Source organism: Pelophylax lessonae (genome assembly GCF_965119305.1).
Source record: "Pelophylax lessonae genome assembly, chromosome: 1".
Taxonomy (NCBI): Eukaryota; Metazoa; Chordata; class Amphibia; order Anura; family Ranidae; genus Pelophylax; species Pelophylax lessonae.
The window spans coordinates 496,798,989-496,818,470 of record NC_138768.1 but is presented as its reverse complement, the minus strand read 5'-3'; the positions used below and the strand labels follow the sequence as shown (position 1 = coordinate 496,818,470).

The following is a 19,482-nucleotide window of genomic DNA, read 5'->3' as shown; positions in this document are numbered from 1 at the left end:
GACTGAACACATTGTGTTGCCTTCCTTATGTCCTCTATAGGTATTTGCTTCCTCAGGCCAATAAGGGGTGGGACTTTGAGGCAATTTTTCAATAATGCAATGTATGCGATTATATGATTTTTCAAGGTTTTATATGAAAACCTATTTAATTCAACTTCATACAGGTATGTTGTGCTTTGTTGGGTGAGAGACCCAACAGTGAGAAGGTGTGCTTGGTTGGGTGAGAGACCCAATGGTGAGTTGGTGAAGAAAGGTAAAGGTGTGATATTGGTGACTTTTAGAACAAATTCCCTGCCATCCATGCGTTGTGGATGTTACAGGGGGCGTGTAAAATCGAATGCGTTTCGGTTTGCCTATCCGGCTGTGCCTTTTTCACGGGTTCACCATATCTACAATCATATTATCTATGAGTTAGTACATAAGTAACGTAATATTCTTTAGGTATCCTCTATATTCAATATTCTTGAATCATGTCCGCAGTCTCTGACCATCTCTTTTACCATGTCCACAACCTCTGAACATCTCCTGTACCATGTCTGCAGCCCCACACTTTTTTTTTCCCAGGACTTGACCCCTGAGTATAGACAAGAGTAAGCGCTGCATTTTGTGCATCTGACTGTGCCATCCATACCAGTCCGTGTGCAACTCCATCATGACTGCCTAAACTGAAATTTTATCCCCAAGCAGGAGCGGCCATTAATCTTCTTTCTCCAGTTACAGTATATTGGTCAAATTAAAAGTTAACTTTATGGGGGTAACACAGTTTCAGCTAAAGTTAGTGTGTTCACAGGGTAGCAATGCCAGGGAAATGCAGCTTTAAAATGTAGGCTTCATGATGAAAAGTATGAGAGGTGGCTGGAGAAAGATCAGGACCCGGGATGTGCTAAATGTACACTGTGCCGTAAAACGTTTGACATTTCGAACATGGGAGAGGCAGCGCTGTCTAGCCACGCTAAAGGTGCAAAGCACCAGTCTGCAGCTGCGTGCTCGACAGCTTCTAATCCGATCGATCGCTGGCTTTTTCACCCATGCGCCTGAAGTGACACAGGCTCCCAGCTGCGGCAGCGGTGCTTCCATCTCATCCACTGTAAAACAAGGGACCATTTTGAGTCCCGCTGTATCCAGAAACGAAACCCTAACTGCAGAGGTACTGTACACTACAAAGCTTGTCATTTATTTTAGTAAAAATATGCTGGGTGTGACATGGATTTTCTTATTTAACATGAATACATAGACATTTCATGAAACTTTAGGTCATGAATATTTACGTGAAGTCATGGAAAAGTCATGGAATTTTTTTGGTAAAAATGTGTATGAACCCTGCTAGGAGTTTTCACGTAACCGTGAACAACCTATGGCGTGGCATCACGCATATGCTGGCGGTGCCTAAGCGGTTTAATTACAGTTATGCCTTTGCGGATGCTGTGGGCAATTGTTGGACGGTGTCACCGAAGGTGGACTGCACTGTTTCTGGGTTAAATGCATCCACGTGGGTGCCCGTGGAGGACTCCCCGGTGTTCACGGATTCGGCGGATAGGCGCACTGAGCCACTTTCCCGCCACATGTTTGGTGGCAGGCTCGCTGCTTGAACCTAGGTTCGCTTCGGTGATGGTTTTCTCACGCTGTCACGGAATGGTCCAGGGTGCTTTGGTGCCCCATGGTTGCTCAGGCGGTCTCTCCGACTGCCTTTTTCCTGGTGACTCATATGGCGCAGTCCGTGGTGTACCTTTGTGCTGTGGCCTTGGAGCGAGACTCCTCTGATCGCTTGGTTCCTGCGGTTGGGGTCGCATTCCGCCACTTTTATTTGTAGCTGGACATTGATCGGCTGACTGTGCTTCCTAAGAATCTGTGTTTGTCCCTTTTATGGGTATTGGGCTTCTTGGGAATGCCCTAGATGTGTTAATCACAGGTCTTCCGGGTGGTGTGGGTACCCTTTGGCTCCACACTTCCTAAAGGTGAAATCTCCCCGTGCCAGGCAAGGTCCTTCCTTCACTTCAGGGGTCCCTTCGTGCCTTAGGGGCGGGGGAAAGAGGTAACTCCTTCACCGCCTTAAGTGGTCGCAGGTAGCCATGGGCAGGGAACCCTATGACCGGTCAAGCTGGTTCGGCTGCCTGGTCCTCTTCCGCCTGAGGGACGCCCTCACCCTTTTAAGGGGTGGTGGGCCGTCTGCGTTACTTTTTGGGAACCCTGGTTGTCCCTAATTCAGGACGGGTGGGTTCACGAACTGCTTCATTCAGGGTGCGAGCTCGAGTTTCGTTCTCGCCCCGCAAACTGGTTTCCTACCTTCAAATCTCAATCTGTTTCTCAATCGATTACATCATGGGCGGTCCAACCTTTTGGTTTCTCTTACGTCCTCCGACAGTCGCCGCCTCTTCATATTCGTCACATATGGGGTATTAGACTTTGCTCCGAAGGAGTAGCTAGGCAACAGAATATGTTAACAATAAAGCTTTAACATATCCCACCCTCAAGGGGTGGTCCCCTCAGTCAATACCCTCCTACTTCCTGCAACCATATCTCAGTTTTAATGTCTAGCTTGTCAGGAGTGGCTGGCTCTCTCTGTGCTGGGACTTTTTGTCCCAGACTCTTTCTTCTTTTTGATATTTTGTTTGAGTTTTCTCTCTACCTTTACTTAGCTGTTATTTTTGTCAGCATTAGTTAGTTCTTCGGACGAAGAGGATCATGCGGACTGGGTCTCGGGCTGATCCCCCTGGTCGCAGGTCGTGGGTCAGTGGCTTCCCAGTCTGCCATCGAGCGTTCAGCCAGGTAACGCTCCTGGCACAGTGAACGACCCATCCCTGTTCGGTGCAGGGATGATTGGTGAGGTGGCTACCTCACCGGACGCTGTGCGGTTTCTGAACCGCCATTGTGTGCGTCTTGAATTGCGACTCTCCCTGCCTCATGTGCAGCGGCTTGTTCGCCTGTGCGGGTTCCCCACGCCATGTGAGGTAAGTGTATCTATGTGGGGACCTGTCTGTCTGGGGGGGGGTCTCAGTCTGGGACTGTGTAACCTGCCTTTAATCACACTGCTTGTCTCCCTATCTCTCGGCTGCATGCTGTGGGCTGCAAGGGGGGGGGGAGCTGTATGACACTGAGTATGTCAGGCTGGGCAGTGTGAGGAGCTGTGTGCTGTGGGGCATGTTTTTAATGGCATGTTGGGGCATATACAGCGATCGCTGCGGCGATCTAACATGTATCCATATAATGGGATAATATTGTGTGTGATTTTATGCACTGTGGAGCGGCGATTTCGGCGCCAAACGACGCCATTTTACCGGCGCCCGCTCCGGCCGCATGGTTTACATGCACGGCGGCCATTTTCTTGTAGCCTCCATAGGCTTACATAGAGCGCCCTGGCAGCATCACTTCCTCTCTCCTGGAAGCACCGATCGAGGCAGCAGCGGAGTATCCTCAGGTTTTATCCTTCTATTCCTGTGTTCCATTGCCTGTATTCAGTCTGTATATTCCCTGTGGGGGTCTCATTGTGCCTGAGTGTGGTGCGGTGGGCTGCGCTTGCCGCGCTTGCTGTAAGGGGGCAGTTAACCCTTGGTTGTCTGGCATACAGGGGCAATGGATTCTCAGGAGGGCAAGTTTCCCACAGTATTGGTGGAAAGCCAGGGGACCGCTGTTTCCCCCCCAGGGGGGGATTTAGCCACTATTGTGGCTGGCCTTGCTGCACAGGTGCAAATGCTGGTGGCTGCTCAATCTACTAAACGGCCCAGAGTTGCTCTGTCCTCTGATTCTGAGGGTGAAGGTGATGGGGCTGTTCTGGCGGGGACCCCCCTATCGGGGTCCCGCTCCTCTCTTGATCTAGTGGGGTCTGAGGTAGAGGCTGAAGTTGAGGGGGTTGATAATTCTCCCCCTGGCTCGCCTGAAGAGCTTGCAATCATGGATGAGTTGATTGCTTCCATTAAGCAGACGCTACGTTTGCAGGACGAGGTGTGTCCCCCAGCTGCCTTGGCGGCTTATGGGACGCAGAGAAAACGCAGGACGCCGCAGGTTTTTCCCTGCAATGCTGATTTTCAGCGCGCTGTTAAGGACCAATGGCGCGATTTGCGCAAGCCTTTTGCGGTACCAAGTAAATTTAAGCTGCGTTATCCTTTCTCGCCTGCCACTGATGAACGGTGGTGTGTGCCTCCGCCAGTGGATCATGCTATTGCGGTTTTGAACAAAGCCACTGCGATCCCTGCAGAGGGATCCCCTGTTTTCCGTGATGCCACGGATAGGAGACTGGAGTCTCTTGCCCGTCATACTTATTCTGTTACGGGTTCTATGCTTAAGGCTCTGTTTGCTTCTCTCATGGTGGCCCAGGCGATCGCAAGTTGGACGCAGATGCTTAGGCGCGTCCTAGTGGCCGATTCGGCCTCGGCGGCGACCCTGGATATGGTGGATCAGATCCACCAGGGTGTCATGTATCTGTGTGATGCGGACCTGGACCTGATTCCGTTGGCCGCGCGTGTGCACAGCGTGGCGGTGTTGTCTCTCCGCCTGGTTTGGTTGAAATGTTGGTCGGTGGACCAATCTTCACGTAAAACCTTAGCCAATCTGCCTTATGATGGGTCTCGCCTTTTTGGGGAGTCCCTGGATGTGTTGATTAAGGGGATTACCGGGGGTAAGAGCACTCTCTTGCCCCATTTCCCCAAGGCTAAGGGGGCTTCTGGGAAGAAGCATGCTCATTTTCGGCCCCCTCAGGGGTCCTTTCGTGCCTTTCGGCCGCACTACAAGGGCAAACCGTTCAAGGGCCAAGGCTCTCAGAAGAAGCCCTGGTCTGGGAAACAGAAGTCCGGTCAATCCGGACCTGCGGCCCATAACAGTTCGGCCTGAAGGTGCGCCCTCACCCAGTTTTGGGGTGGGGGGACGCTTGCTCGGTTTTCTTCAGCCCTGGTTGGCCCGTGTGAGGGACAGATGGGTTCTGGAAATCGTTCGATCTGGTTACAAGATCGAGTTTCTCTCTCGGCCGGAGAGCAGATTTTTTCCCTCAAATCTTCAACTGTCTCCAGAGCGCCTGTGGGATCTGCACCTGGCGGTGCGGGACCTGAGGGCTCAGGGAGTGGTGGTTCCGGTGCCTCATCGGGACAGATTTCGGGGGTTTTATTCCAATCTGTTCACCGTGCCCAGGAAGGAGGGCAAGGTTCGTCCGATTCTGGACTTGAAAGCTCTGAAGCGCTCTGTGCGAGTTCGCAAGTTCCGCATGGAATCCCTGCGCTCGGTGGTGGCTGCCCTGGTTCCGGGGGAATTCATGGCCTCCATCGATTTGAAGGATGCGTACCTTCACATCCCCATATTCGAGGGTCATCAGAAGTACCTTCGATTTGCCATTGCGGAGGATCACTACCAGTTTGTGGCGTTGCCCTTTGGGCTCGCCTCGGCTCCGCGGGTCTTCACCAAGGTGCTTGCATCGGTTCTGGCATTATTGAGAGCCCAGGGCATTTCTGTCCTGGGGTATCTGGACGACATTCTGGTTCGGTCTGCGACCAGACAGGGTCTGGAGAAGGACCTGTCTGTCACAATGCAAACTCTGCAGGAGTTCGGTTGGACGATAAATGTTCCAAAGTCGACACTGAGTCCGTCGGTTCGTCTCCCCTATCTGGGAATGATACTGGACTCGGTGCAGGCGAAGGTCTTCCTGCCGGAAGACAAACTCAGGACTCTTCAGGAGGAAGTCAGGTCCCTCAGGGACGTTCCACACTCGTCTCTGCGGACGGGTATGAGATGTCTGGGATTGATGGTCTCGGCCTTCGAGGCGATTCCTTTCGCGCAGTTTCACACGCGGGGTCTCCAAGCGGAGATCCTGTCCAGGTGGGACGGGCGACCTCAATCTCTGGATCTTCAGATCTCGTTGAGTCATCGCACCAGGGAAACCTTCTGTGGTGGCTCCAGTCCCCGTTGGTGTCCGGGGGCAAGTCGTTTCGTCCGATCTCGTGGACGATAATCACCACGGATGCCAGCCTGTCGGGCTGGGGTGGTGTTCTGGGCGTTCTGTCCGCCCAGGGGACCTGGTCGGAGGGGGAGTCTTCCCTTCCGATCAACATTCTGGAATTGCGTGCGATAAGGCTCTGTCTTCATCGCTGGACGGACCGGCTGCAGGGCTGCCCGGTTCGGGTGCAGACGGACAATGCCACGGCGGTGGCCTACATCAACCACCAAGGGGGCACCAGGAGTGCCCGAGCGGCTCGAGAAGTGGCCGACATTCTGTCTTGGGCCGAGACTCATGTCCCGGCGATAACGGCGGTTCACATTCCGGGAGTGGAGAACTGGCAGGCGGACTATCTGAGTCGCCAGACCCTGGATCAGGGGGAATGGTCTCTCCACCCGGCTGTCTTCCAGATGTTGTGCGCGAAGTGGGGTCTTCCAGATGTGGACCTGTTCGCGTCTCGCCTCAACTACAAGGTGAAGAGGTTCGTGGCAAGGACGCGCGACCCTCGGGCAGACGCGTCGGACGCGTTAGTGGCCCCGTGGCATCAGTACAGGCTGATGTACGCGTTTCCACCGATTCAGTTGCTGTCCAGGTTCCTTCGCAGGTTGCACTCGGAACGCAGCACGGTGATTCTTGTGGCACCGGACTGGCCTCGCCGGTCCTGGTACGCAGACCTCGTGAATCTGGCGGTCGACGCTCCTTGGCGTCTGCCTCTTCGAGACGATCTACTGTCTCAAGGACCGATTTACCATCCTGCTTTACAGTCGCTGGCTTTGACGGCCTGGCTGTTGAGACCGAGGTCCTGAAGGAGAAGGGTCTCTCTCCAGAGGTCGTTCATACTTTGATCAACGCGAGGAAGTCTTCCTCGGGGAAGGTTTATTACCGTACTTGGAAGGCCTATTTTGCCTGGTGTGAGTCCAGGGGGTTTTCACCCCGCACGTACTCGGTTTCCCGTGTGCTGTCTTTCCTTCAGACGGGTGTCGATCAGCGTTTGGCGCTGGCTACGATTAAGGGTCAGGTGTCGGCGCTGGCCGTTCTGTTTCAACGTCCCGTGGCTTCCAACTCCTTGGTTGGCACTTTTATTCAGGGTGTGCGGCATCTGGTTCCTCCTAGGAGGGATCCTTTGCCCCCTTGGGACTTGAATCTAGTTCTATCTGTGTTACAACGTGCTCCTTTTGAACAGATCAGGGAGATCTCGTTGTCTATGTTGTCCAAAAAGGTCGCCTTTTTGGTGGCGATCACTTCGGCTCGCAGAGTGTCGGAACTGGCGGCTTTGTCCTGCAAGTCTCCGTACCTGGTTGTTCATTTGGATAAGGTGGTCTTGCGACCTAATCCTTCTTTTCTACCGAAACGAGTTTCGGAATTCCATCTTAACGAGGATATTGTTTTGCCTTCGTTGTGCACGAAGCCTAAACATCCGAAGGAGGTGAGATTGCACTCTCTGGATGTTGTTCGGGCGATAAGGGTTTACCTTAAATCGACTGAGTCTTTTCGTAAGACTGACTCCTTGTTTGTTCTTCCAGAGGGTCCTCGGAAGGGCATGGCGGCTTCCGCCTCTACCATTGCCAAATGGATCAGGCAGACCATTGAACAGGCCTATGCCTTGCAGGGGAAGGTTCCCCCTGTGCCTGTGAAGGCGCACTCTACTAGATCACTGAGTACGTCTTGGGCCTGCCGTCATGGGGCTTCTGTAGCCCAGGTGTGTAAGGCGGCGACTTGGTCGACCGTACACACTTTCACAAAATTCTACAAAGTAGATGTTCAGGCATCGGCGGATGCTTCCTTTGGCCGCAAGGTTCTTAGTGCGGCTGTTCCATAGGGTCCCTTGTTGGGGACTCCTGGCTGTTGGGATAGTTTTTTGTATCCCCTGGTTTTTTTGTCTTTTCCTGGGTTGTTGCTCCTGTTGAGCACTTATTTTTGCTGTTGCCCAGCTGGTTTCCTTCCTTTGGTAAGGTTCCTTTCTTTGATGTGGAGACTGCGTTGCCTTTCGGCGCGGATGCGTTTCCCACCCCTCATGTTTGCACTGCTTTGGGACGTCCCCATATGTGACGAATATGAAGAGGCGGCGACTGTCGGAGGACGTAAGAGAAAACGGAATTTTTGTAAAATCTTACCTGTAAAATTCCTTTCTCTGAGTCCTCCGACAGTCGCCGCCCCCGCCCCTCTTTTGGGGTTTGAATGTATACTCTACTGCTATTCCACTAAAACTGAGATATGGTTGCAGGAAGTAGGAGGGTATTGACTGAGGGGACCACCCCTTGAGGGTGGGATATGTTAAAGCTTTATTGTTAACATATTCTGTTGCCTAGCTACTCCTTCGGAGCAAAGTCTAATACCCCATATGTGACGAATATGAAGAGGCGGCGACTGTCGGAGGACTCAGAGAAAGGAATTTTACAGGTAAGATTTTACAAAAATTCCGTTTTCTCTGGGCCACATTGAGTGTAGAGAAATTTTCTCAGGCCGCATATAAAATATATATACTATAACTAAGGTATATAATTTATAAAATGCCGCACCACGCCCCCCCCCCCCCCCCCACTGATTTAGCACAACTAGAGTAGAGGATGATCAAATGAAATGGAACCAGTATACAGAGGTTCACTTCTTCTGAGAAATAATAAAGGAGCACTCTAACCACCATGACCACTTGATTTGACTTACTCATGGTGGTAGGAGTCAAACATTGAACATTCTCGCCTCCCCACCCCCCTCCACTTCGAGGCAGCCTCTGCCTACCATTAGTTGGAAGCTGCTATGGCAATGCCCCCGACCCGACTTCCTTCCTCCCCAGCAAAAAAAAAATTGTCAGAGGGCAGTGGGCCGCATTGCCTGTGGTTTTGGGCCGCATGCGGCCCCCGGGCTGCAGGTTGGACATGCCTGGATTACATGATATCATGGGAGGCGGTGTGTGAGCTTCTCGCCCTAGGAGTCATTGTGCCAGTCCCTCAGCAGGACAGGTTTAACGGGTTATATTCCAACCTGTTCGCGATTTCCAGGTGAGAGGGAAAAGTGCGTCAGTTTCTGGACCTCAAGTCTCTGAACTGCTTTGTGCAGGTGCAGAGGTTCCGGATGGCATCCATCCAGTCGGTGGGGGCATAGTTGAGTCCAGGGGGCTTCTGGTCTCCATCGACTAAAAGGGTGCATGTCTGCACATCCCTATCTACGGAGGTCCTCAGCGGTATCTCCGCTTCGCAGTGACAGAGGAGCATTTTCTATTTGTGGCATTACCCTTTGGTCTCGCTTTGGCTCCCAGGGTAATCATGAAGGTTTTGGCTCCGGTGCTGGCTTTGCTGCGCGTGATGGGAATTACAGTCCTTGGTTTTCTGGACGACCTCCTGTTGTGGGCAGGCTCGTGTACCGCTCTGTCAAGTGATCCACAGGTCGCGTTTCAGGCGCTCCAGAAGTTCGGGTGGACCATCAACCCTGTCAGGTTGTCTCGGTTGCCTGGGGTTGGTCCTGGACCTCGCTTACACAAGGTTTTTTTTTCTCTCAGGGTAGCCAAATTTCCGACCCTGCGGGGCGGGATTGGGTTCTTCAGGGACAACTATCTCTCTTCTGTACGGGCCTGCGGGCGGCCCCTGTGTCTGCTGGTTTCGGCCTTCGAAGCCATTCTGTATGCTCAGTTCCTAACGAGATCTCGGTCAGCAGAGGTTTTTACCTGGTGGGACAAAATCCTCAGTCATTGGACAAGAGGATATCTTCGAGCCCCCTCACGAGGGTGGACTTTTCGGGGTGGCTCCTGTCAACCGCTCTGGCGCATGGCAAATCTTTTCTGCCTATGCTGGGGACAGTGATTACCACTGATGCCAGCCTGTCGGGCTGGGGTGGAGTTCTGGGCATGCTTTGTACCCCCTTACCTTGTGCTACTGCCAGGAAGATGTAGGTGGATCTAGGAAGAAGAGAGTGAAAGGTCTGGAGGGGGGCTAGCGGAGTGCTGGAGTCAGCATACAGAGTCTGCTGAATGCTGAGACCAGTGAGACCAGGGGAGGCAGAGACAAGGTGGTGTTGTGGCTGCACAGAGAGGTGCAGGATCTGTAGGAGTTCTGCCCTCCTCTGCTGCAGACTGCTGAGAAAGGGGGGTGGCAGGGACCAGCCTTTCTGCAGCAGCACAGAGAAGCATAGGATCTGGCAAAGGAGTTCTGTCCTCTCTGCTGCCGACTACTGAGACAGTGTGGGGGCAGAGACAAGGGGGGTGCCGCAGCTGCAGAAGAGGTGCGAGGGCCACATGAAATGGCCTGAGGGGCCGCATTTGGCCTGGGGGCCTTGTGTTTGACACCTGTGCCATAGATGATGCAACTTTCTTTTCTGCAACCATGGGTAGCCTCCCCTGTTGGCGGGACATGATTATTGCAAGATGAACACAAGATTCAATACTACTTTGGCCGACTTAATGTTGAATGGCTATTCTCAAGTATGCACGCTGTGGGCTTCCTGGTGGTTCATACATAATGGAAGCATGAACTATGAAGCTTTTCTTCTTTTTTTTTTTTGCAGCCAACAATCCAAAGGTATTCTTGTAATGCAATAAGCAGAGAGGGGAGCTGGGGTCTGTAACATTTGCATGAAATGAATTGCATATATGCTCTTAGGGAAATTTGAGTAAACGTTCTGGTTTTGTCACATTAAGGATGTTTTCTAGATGGCATTAACTGATTATTTCACTTGTTACTTGGAAGTGGTTGTCTTTAAAGTAATCTAGGTCTTTTGTGTATATGCTATTATATAATCAGGCTGCCTGTACTAAACTCATGCCTTTGCATTCTGTAACTGTTTGCATGATTTCTTACTTTTGCTTTGTCTACAGCTTGTCAAGATGCGGCTGACTGTTCCCTGTCGAGCAGAGACCTGTGCCCACCTCCAGTGCTTTGATGCAGTGTTCTATTTGCAAATGAATGAAAAGAAACCAACATGGACTTGTCCGGTGTGCGATAAGCCAGCTCAATATGATCAGCTTATAATAGATGGGTAAGCAGTGAATGAATGTCCTGTATGTTTTGCTAAAATGGAATTTATTACCCACTCCCTGGTCACTCCCTTATTTTTTTTTTCTATTATTATTATTATTACAGGTATTTGTATAGCGCTGTCAATTTACACAGTGCTTTACATATTTATTATACGTTCACATCAGTCCCTACTCTTAAAGAGCTTACGTAGTTGAGGAAAGTGGAAAGATAGCGTTGGACCTGTAGGTTTATTTTACTGTTCTAGCTTAAGGTATTAATGTTGGTGTAAATGATATGGTTTCTGGGCATGACTGCTTCTACACCCCAGAGGATCTGCACAGTCTCCTTGGCTTGTAGTGTAATATAAGAAGGGTTAAAATTAAAGCCACTAAGAGATCCAAATACAACTTCCATCAAAGGTCAGGGGTACAGATCAAGAATTAGCCAGCGCTTTTCGGGGGTTTACGTGCCCCCTTCAGCATGGCTAGAGAGAACATAGGATTATCATGTCAATCTGACATCAATACAATGTCCCCTCCACGGGGTCATAATTAAAATCAAACACTCAATAGTAATGAGTGTCAAAATACATAGAATTGAGAACATGAGTTCTGAACAAAAATAAGAATATGAGTGCTGAAAGAAGGAAAATAAATACAATTTAAAATCATCACTATTATCAAAATACATTTTGGTTGAAATAACCTAATTAAACCAGTTGCTGACCACCCGCCGCAAAAAGGATGGTTTTTGGACCCATGGACTTCCCAGTTGAAAGACAAGTGGGTCCACTAAGTAATTCGGTCCGGCTACAAGATCGAGTTTCGCTCTTGTTCCCTGGCAAGGTTCTTTCCTTACAACTTATGCCTGTCCCCAGGCCGGTTACAGGGTCTGTGTTGGGGCGGTACAAGACCTGTTGCTTCAAGGGCTGATTGTCCTGATTCCTACCTTGGAACGTTTTCAGGGTTTTGTTTTTTACTCAAACCTGTTCAGACCCCAGAAAAGGAAGGCAAGGTGCATCCAATCCTGGACCTAAAGGAGCTCAACTTTGTTCAGGTGCAGAAGTTCAGAATGGAGTGCATTCGCACGGTGGAGGCATCCCTGCTTAAGGGGGATTTTCTTGCCTCTATCGACATCAAGGATGTCTTCACATTCCAATATGTGCCTATCTCCAGAGCTTCCTCTGCTTTTGCCCTGGGAGAGAAGCATTATCAGTTTGTGGCGTTACCCTTTGGTCTCGCCTCTGCTCCTCGGGTCTTTACAAAAGTGTTATCCCCAGTGCTAGCTTTGTTACGCCAATGGGGGATCACAGTACTGGGCTACTTGGAAAATCTTCTGCGAGCGGAGTCTCCTTCTGCTCTGGTGGAGAACCTGGAGATCATAATACGAACTCTATGGGAGTTCGGCTGGATTCTGAATTTTTCACAAGTCTGTTCTGGTTCCGTCCCACAAAGTTGGACTATCTGGGTCTGACTTTGGACTCTGCCTTGGCCAAAGTGCTTCTTCCTCTGGAAAAAACTCCAGAAATTGTAGGCTGCAATTCGTCTCCTGCTGTCAAGCAGATGGTCATCCCTCCGGACTTGAATGCCGTTGCTGGGCCTGATGGTGTCTACCTTTTTTGAGGTGGTTCTGTTTGCACAGTTCCATATGAGGTCCCTACAAAGGGAGATTCTGGCCATATGGGACAAGACTCTGCAGTCTCTGGACAATCAGATCCGACTGAGCCGGAGAACAAAGGAGTCCCTGATATGGTGGCTTCGTTCTCGGGTGCTTCGTCTGGAAAAATCCTTCCTCCCCTTGTATTGGACCGTGATCACCATGGATGAGGTCGAGTAATCTTCCGCTGGCTACCAAGGGCAAGGAGGGCTCTTCCAGACCTGCGGATAAGGCTTCATCTGCAGGAAGGGGTGCCCTCACTCGTATCTGGGGGGAGGGGGGGACATCTTTGCTGGTTTCCGGATCCGTGGACCTCCCTGGTACAGGACAAGTGGGTCCACAGTCATTCGGTCTGACACTCCGCAAATGTTCTTTCCTTCCAACCTGCACTTGTCCCTAGATCCCTTACAGGGTCTCTTTGGGGCGGTGCAAGACTTGTTACTTCAGTTCAAGGGGTGATTGTTCTGACTTCGGAATGTTTTCAGGGGTTTTACTAAAACCTTACAGTTCCCAGGAAGGAAGGCAAGGTACGTCCATAAAACTGGACTATCTGGGTCTGACTCTGGACTATGCCTCAGCCAGAGTGTTTCTCCCTCTGGCAGCATTCCAGACATTGCAGGTGGAAATTCAGCTTCTGTTGTCCAGCAGATGGTCATCCCTCTGGGCTTGCATGCGGGTGCTGGGTCTGATGGTGTCTACCTTCAAGGCAGTTCCGTTTGCACAGTTCCACAGGAAATCTCTGGAAAAAGATTCTGGTGAAATGGGACAAGAATCCATGGTCCCTAGTTGGTGGCTTCCTTCTCCACCGCTTTGACAGGGAAAAGCCTTTCTCCCCCTGTAATGGATGGTTATCACCACAGATGCCAGCCTGTCCGGGTGGGGAGGCGTCCTCAGCACAGATTGTGCTCGGGGAGTCTGGACCAGTTAAATGTACTGGAACTCTGAGCGATCAGACTTTGGATCATTAGACAATTAGTCTTCAGGGGTGTCCGGTACGAATTCAATCGGACAGTGCCACGGCTGTGGTCTGTCAACCACTAAGGGGACACAAGAATTGTCCTGGCGGCTCTGGAAGTAGCCAGCATTCTAAGGTGGGCAGACCGATTCGTTCCAGCCCTGTCTGCTGTAAACATTTCAAGGAAGGTACAGAGGTTTGTGGCACGGTCTCGGGATCCTCTGGCCGATGTCGCCAATTCTATTGGCTCCAGACTGGCCTCGCCGGTCTTGGTACGCCGATGTGGTATGGCTGGTCGCTGATGCTCCTTGAAGACCATTGTTTTTCATTGTTAACCATAGTTTTCTTTGCAGAGACCACAATTCTACTGTTTTACTGCACTGTATACCAGGGCTCGACAAACCCGGGCGCCAGGTCGCATTTGCGACTAGAATTAGCGACCTGGCGCCTGGGGTGCCCTGCATAGGGTGTCCTGTCCCTTTTGAGCCCCCCACCTTCTCCTCGAGTGCACGGACTTCCGCGCTGTCCAAAAATTGAGGCCCCGGCTTTTCGGCCTTCTTCTGTGAGATGAGAAAGGCTAGGGGAACTGGCGCCCTCTTGTGGTGGCCGGGAGTAATGCATGTTAATGCCTTTCCATCTCCTTCCAAAGAGGAAATGAGAGGAAAGTTTTTTTTTAAGGCTTCATCTCTCTGTCCAGCTACCTTTGCTTAAAGGTAAGTGGACAGGGAGTATGGTTATTATTATTAATTTATTTTTTAAATGTAAAAAAAATTAAATAATTTTTTCTTTTTTTTTTTTTTTAAATTATTAAAAAAAAATACGTTTTTTTTTTCCAATTCTTTAAAAAAGAAAAAAAAATTTATATATATATATATATATATATATATATATATATATATATATATATATATATATATATATATATATATATATATATATATATATATTATATCAATCTTTTTTTTTTTTTTTTTTTTTTTCCTCATCGCCATACCACAGCCTAAGGCCCCTTTCACACGGGCTGTCTGATCAGGTCCGCCTGTCAGTTTTTCAGGCAGACCTGATCGGACCCTTCAGTCTCCTCTATGGAGCAGTAATCTGCCGCCATCTGATCCTGTCCGCCAAAAACAGACGGATGGTGGTTCTATTTTCTATCCATCCCGTTGATCGGATCAGATGGCATCGGATGGAAAGAGACAGTCTGTTTCCATCCAATTGCGCTATAGAAGAGAGTGGAGTTCTAGTCGTATCTATTTGTAAATTTAGTATCCGTTTTATTAAATAAAGCTTGGTTGTAAGCCCCGGTTCACACTTATGCGATGCGGGAAGGCTGCGAATTCGCAGCATGTTCCCGCATCGCAAGCGCGCCCCTGGCAGTTCACACTGCCATATGCGATACGCTGGGGGTGTCAATGTAATCTTAATGACACCCCCAGTTTGATCGCATATCGCAGTGCGATCTTGCAGTTCGCACAGGATCGGATCGCACAAATGTGAACCGCTGTGCAATCCGATCCTGATGCGGCTGCAAAAAAGGGTCCTGAGCGTCTTTGCTGCGGGTGCGATGCGAATTTAGCCATACAAAGTGTATGGCTAAACTCGCACCGTACAGCCGATCGCATGTAATGAAGGAGCAGTGCGCTCCGATATTACATGCGATCGCCGCAGCCGCATGAGTGTGAACCGGCACTTAGTTTAAAAAAAAAAAAAACTGGCTCCTAACTTTTTTAGCTGGCTCCTAGATTTCAGGCAAATTTGTCAAGCCCTGCTGTATACTATTATAGTGTAATGTTTTTATTGTTACTGTGTTTTGTTAACCATTATTTGCTTTGCATGTATGCCCATTAGCTGCAGCATTGATTTGTTTGCTCTCAGCATATACATAAATCAATGGATTGCAGCGCTGTAGGAGGTGATTTCACCACTAGGGATGATCGAACGGTTCGGGTCAACCATCGGTTTGACCCGAACATTGGCTGTTCGAGGGTTCGGCTGAATTTAGAACTTTTTGCCCAAAAAGTTCAGAATTCGGCAACCAGAACCGACCAAAATGCAATGGGACAGGAAATGGGCTTTAAAAGCCCATGATTGGACCAGAACCATTAGCAAAAGCCAATTGAGGGGGCAGGAGAATGCTAGCAATGTGATTGGAGTGACTAGGGGGTCCATAGGCCAATCATTAGTGAATACGCCCCCCCCAGTATATAAGATAGCCCCCGCCAAATTCCTAGCATTGTTATACAGGGACATGGAAGAGTGGAAGCAGTTCTGTGACTTCTGTTACAAAGTGTCATTTAGCAATTTTTAGTGTGAGGAAAGGGATATCTAGTGTAGTTAGGGTGCTATTATCCACTATAGTTAGCTTTAATTATTCAGTTTCTGTAGGGAAAGTGTTAAGTGTAAGGGTACTGAAGTGTAGTGTAGGGTTAACTGACAGTGACTGCTATGGCAGGGTGACCAAATCATTCCATATCAGGGTGACCACTATAGAGAAAAGCTAGTTTCTCTGAAGTCACTTTCGCTGCAGTAATAGGGCTTCGCCCGTCAGCTTGCTTTTTGGCTGCAGGCGTCTATAGGGATTTTTTGAGCACATGTTTGGAGTCAGGCATGACATCTGAACATGTGTATAGGGGGTATATATACACACCCATGTATGTATATATACACCTGCACATATATAGGTGTGAAAGGAGCAGAAAACACTACTTGCTCTAATGAAATAATTAACACCAATATAGTTACGCTCCTATCACACCTATATATGTCTAAGTGTAAAATACATACTTGTATGTATTTTGCACTTAGACATACAGTTGTGTTCAAAATTATTCAACCCCCAATGCTGTAAAGGGTTTTAGGGAAATTAGTGTACATTTGTAATTGTATTCAGAATGAAATCCTACAAGGACTTCTTAAAGAACCATATGCAACTAAAATGACATCAATTGGTTTTGTAATACAGTAGTAAATGTTTCTTTTGTGAATTCTTCATTGACACAATTATTCAACCCCTTAAAGACTACCACTCTGAAGAACAGAGGTTCATTGAAGTGTTTTCAATCAGGTATTGAAAACACCTGTGGATGTCAGGGAGCAGCAATAAAGCCTAATAAGCGCCAATTAGGCAGCTTTAAAATTACTGTGATACTCAGCTCCTTCTAGACATTTACTGGTGTGGTTACAAACATGGTGAAGTCAAGAGAGTGGTCCAGGAAGACAAGAGAAGAGGTGATTACTCTTCACAGGAAGGGCAATGGCTATAAGAAGATTGCAAAGATGTTAAACATACCAGGAGACGCCATAGGAAGCATAATTCGCAAATTCAAGGCAAAGGGCACTGTTAAAACGCTACCTGGTCGTGGCAGAAAGAAGATGCTGACTTCGACTGCTGTGTGCTACCTGACGCGTAGAGTGGAGAAAAGTCCCCGTGTGACTGCTGAGGAACTGAAGATTTGTCAGATGTGGGTACAGAAGTTTCTGCTCAGACAATACGGCGCACACTGCGTAATGAAGGCCTCCATGCCAGAACTCCCAGGCGCACCGCCTTGCTGTCTCCAAAGAATGAGTCGACTGCAGTATGCCAAAAGTCATGTGGACAAACCACAGAAGTTTTGGGATAGTGTTCTGTGGACAGATGAAACAAAATTAGAACTGTTTGGGCCCATGGATCAACGCTATGTTTGGAGGAGGAAGAACAAGACCTATTAGTAAAAGAACACCTTGCCTACTGTGAAGCATGGCGGGGGGTCAATCATGCTTTGGGGCGGTTTTTGCTTCTGCAGGTACAGGGAAGCTTCAGCGTGTGCAAGGTACCATGAATTCTCTTCAGTACCAGGAGATATTGGATGACAATGTGATGCAGTCCGTCACAAACCTGAGGCTTGGGAGACGTTGGACCTTTCAACAGGACAATGATCCCAAGCATACCTCCAAGTCCACTAGAGCATGGTTGCAGATTAAAGGCTGGAACATTTTGGAGTGGCCATTAGTCACCAGACTTAAATCCAATTGATAACCTCTGGTGGGACTTAAAGAAAGCAGTTGCAGTGCACAAGCCTAAGAATGTGACTGATCTGGAGGCTTTTGCCCATGACGAATGGGCGAAGATCCTCGTAGATCGCTGCAAGACACTTGTGTCAAGCTATGCTTCACGTTTAAAAGCTGTTATAACTGTAAAAGGATGTTGTACTAAGTACTAAGATTGAATGTCACTTGGGGGTTGAATAAAACTGATATGTGAGCACAGAAAAGACATTTGGGGTTATTTCATTATAAATGTTATGTTATATTTGTCTGACCTACACGTGCCTCTTTGATTTAATTGTAAGAAGGATGACTGAATGATCAAAATGTCAAACTGGCCAAAACAATCAATTTCAGTGGTTGTTGAATAATTTTGAACACAACTGTATATAGGTGTTATAGGAGCGGAGCCATATTAGTGTAAATGATTTCATTAGCGCAAGCATATATTTCTGCTACTATCACACCTATATATGTCTAGGTGTGTATATATACCCATATACACAAGTTCAGATGTTTTGCCTGCCTGAAAAGACCCCCAAAAATGCCCAAAAAAACGCTTACTACTAAACCGGCAAGGTGTGAAAAGAGAGAAGCCACTAACCTGTTCTATAAGTGACAAAATACAAACGATCTTTTTTTTTTTTATGGTTCTGGGCATGCTACAGAGCTGAAACGTCACAGGTACACTTTTTAGACCCCCCAGATACTAAATCCAAATACTTTTTTTTTTTTTTTTCTAATTTTTTCAATAATTGGCTCTCTATCAAAAATGACAATTTTTAAGAACTTTTTTTTGTGTGATTAAAAGTCCCTGGGGTAACACCCAGAACCCTATGCACTTTTTAGGGGCATTTATTGGGTTTTAGGGCTTCAAAACGGTGTTTTTTGATAACTGAAGTTCGGGTCCCATTGATTTCAATGGGGTTCTGAAATCCGGGCAGAACTTTTGGGAGGTTCGGGTGTTCTGGTCGAACCAAACTTTTCAAAAGTTTCGATCATCCCTATTCATCACCACAGTTAAAAAAAAAAAAAAAAAAGAGAATATATGGCGAAGCATAGGGGATGGGGTGGACACACAGGGCGGATCTCCCTTATGCTTAGCCATATATTTTTTTAACACTTTTTTCTTGGCAGAGATTTCTTTAGATCGATCAATGCGAATGGAGAAATCTGCTATGTTCTAGGGCTGAACGAAAAAATAGAACATTGCATGTATGCACATCATTAGAAGTGGGTGGATGCTGGGAGGTCTAATTGTGGGCATACCACACACTTTGGCAGAGATTTCTTCATCCACATCGATGTATGTGAATCTAGGAATCTGTTAGGTTCTCTTTTTTTCGTTCAGCCCTTAGGCTGCATGAAAGAAAAAAAAAAAAACCTTACCATATATTCCCAACAGGGAGCAGATACGTATTGGTACTTTGCTGGACTTTGAGTGGTTATACCAGGATGATGCCTGCACGTTTAGGCATCATCTTGGTATAATTTTTTACAGCCAGCGAATGGCTTTCATGTAAAAGCAATTCTAGTGGCTTCCACGGTTTTCTCGGGCTCTCCTGTCCCAGAACGGCTCCAATCTTCTCTATGGCCTAAGATACTGGAAGCTACGAGCATTTCATGACTTGGGTTTCGCCAGATAACACAATTGGGGAAGCATCTTATCACACCAATCTTGGTGTGGTCAGATATTTTAAGGACCGAAGAGAGATCTAGAGTCCAATAGACCCCAATTTCTCTTCATTGACAAACACAGTTCCTGATTCTTAACCATTGTGTTATTCTGCCCCTTACAGGAGTAGGACACTGGGCAGGAAAAAGCTTGACTACGCCTATGGGCAGTCCCAGGGGGTATACACCCACTCAGCTATAGGCACTCATTTAATTTTTTTTTCTTTCTGCCTAGTCAGTATTAAGGCCCTTGTTCCTTGCTGGGATCTCTGATCCGGGCAATTTTTTCATTTTAAATGGAATTTATT

General features: G+C 48.4%; 1 protein-coding gene across 1 annotated transcript in view; it reads left to right on the top strand.

Annotated features, from left to right (window-relative positions):
• The window catches only part of PIAS4 (protein inhibitor of activated STAT 4), a 192,701-nt gene that overhangs the window by 135,141 nt on the left and 38,078 nt on the right, over nt 1-19,482 (top strand). Inside the window, exon 9 of the mRNA XM_082270879.1 lies at nt 10,725-10,885. Within this exon, the coding sequence (XP_082127005.1) occupies nt 10,725-10,885 (161 nt within the window). The remainder of the gene's footprint in view (nt 1-10,724; nt 10,886-19,482) is intronic.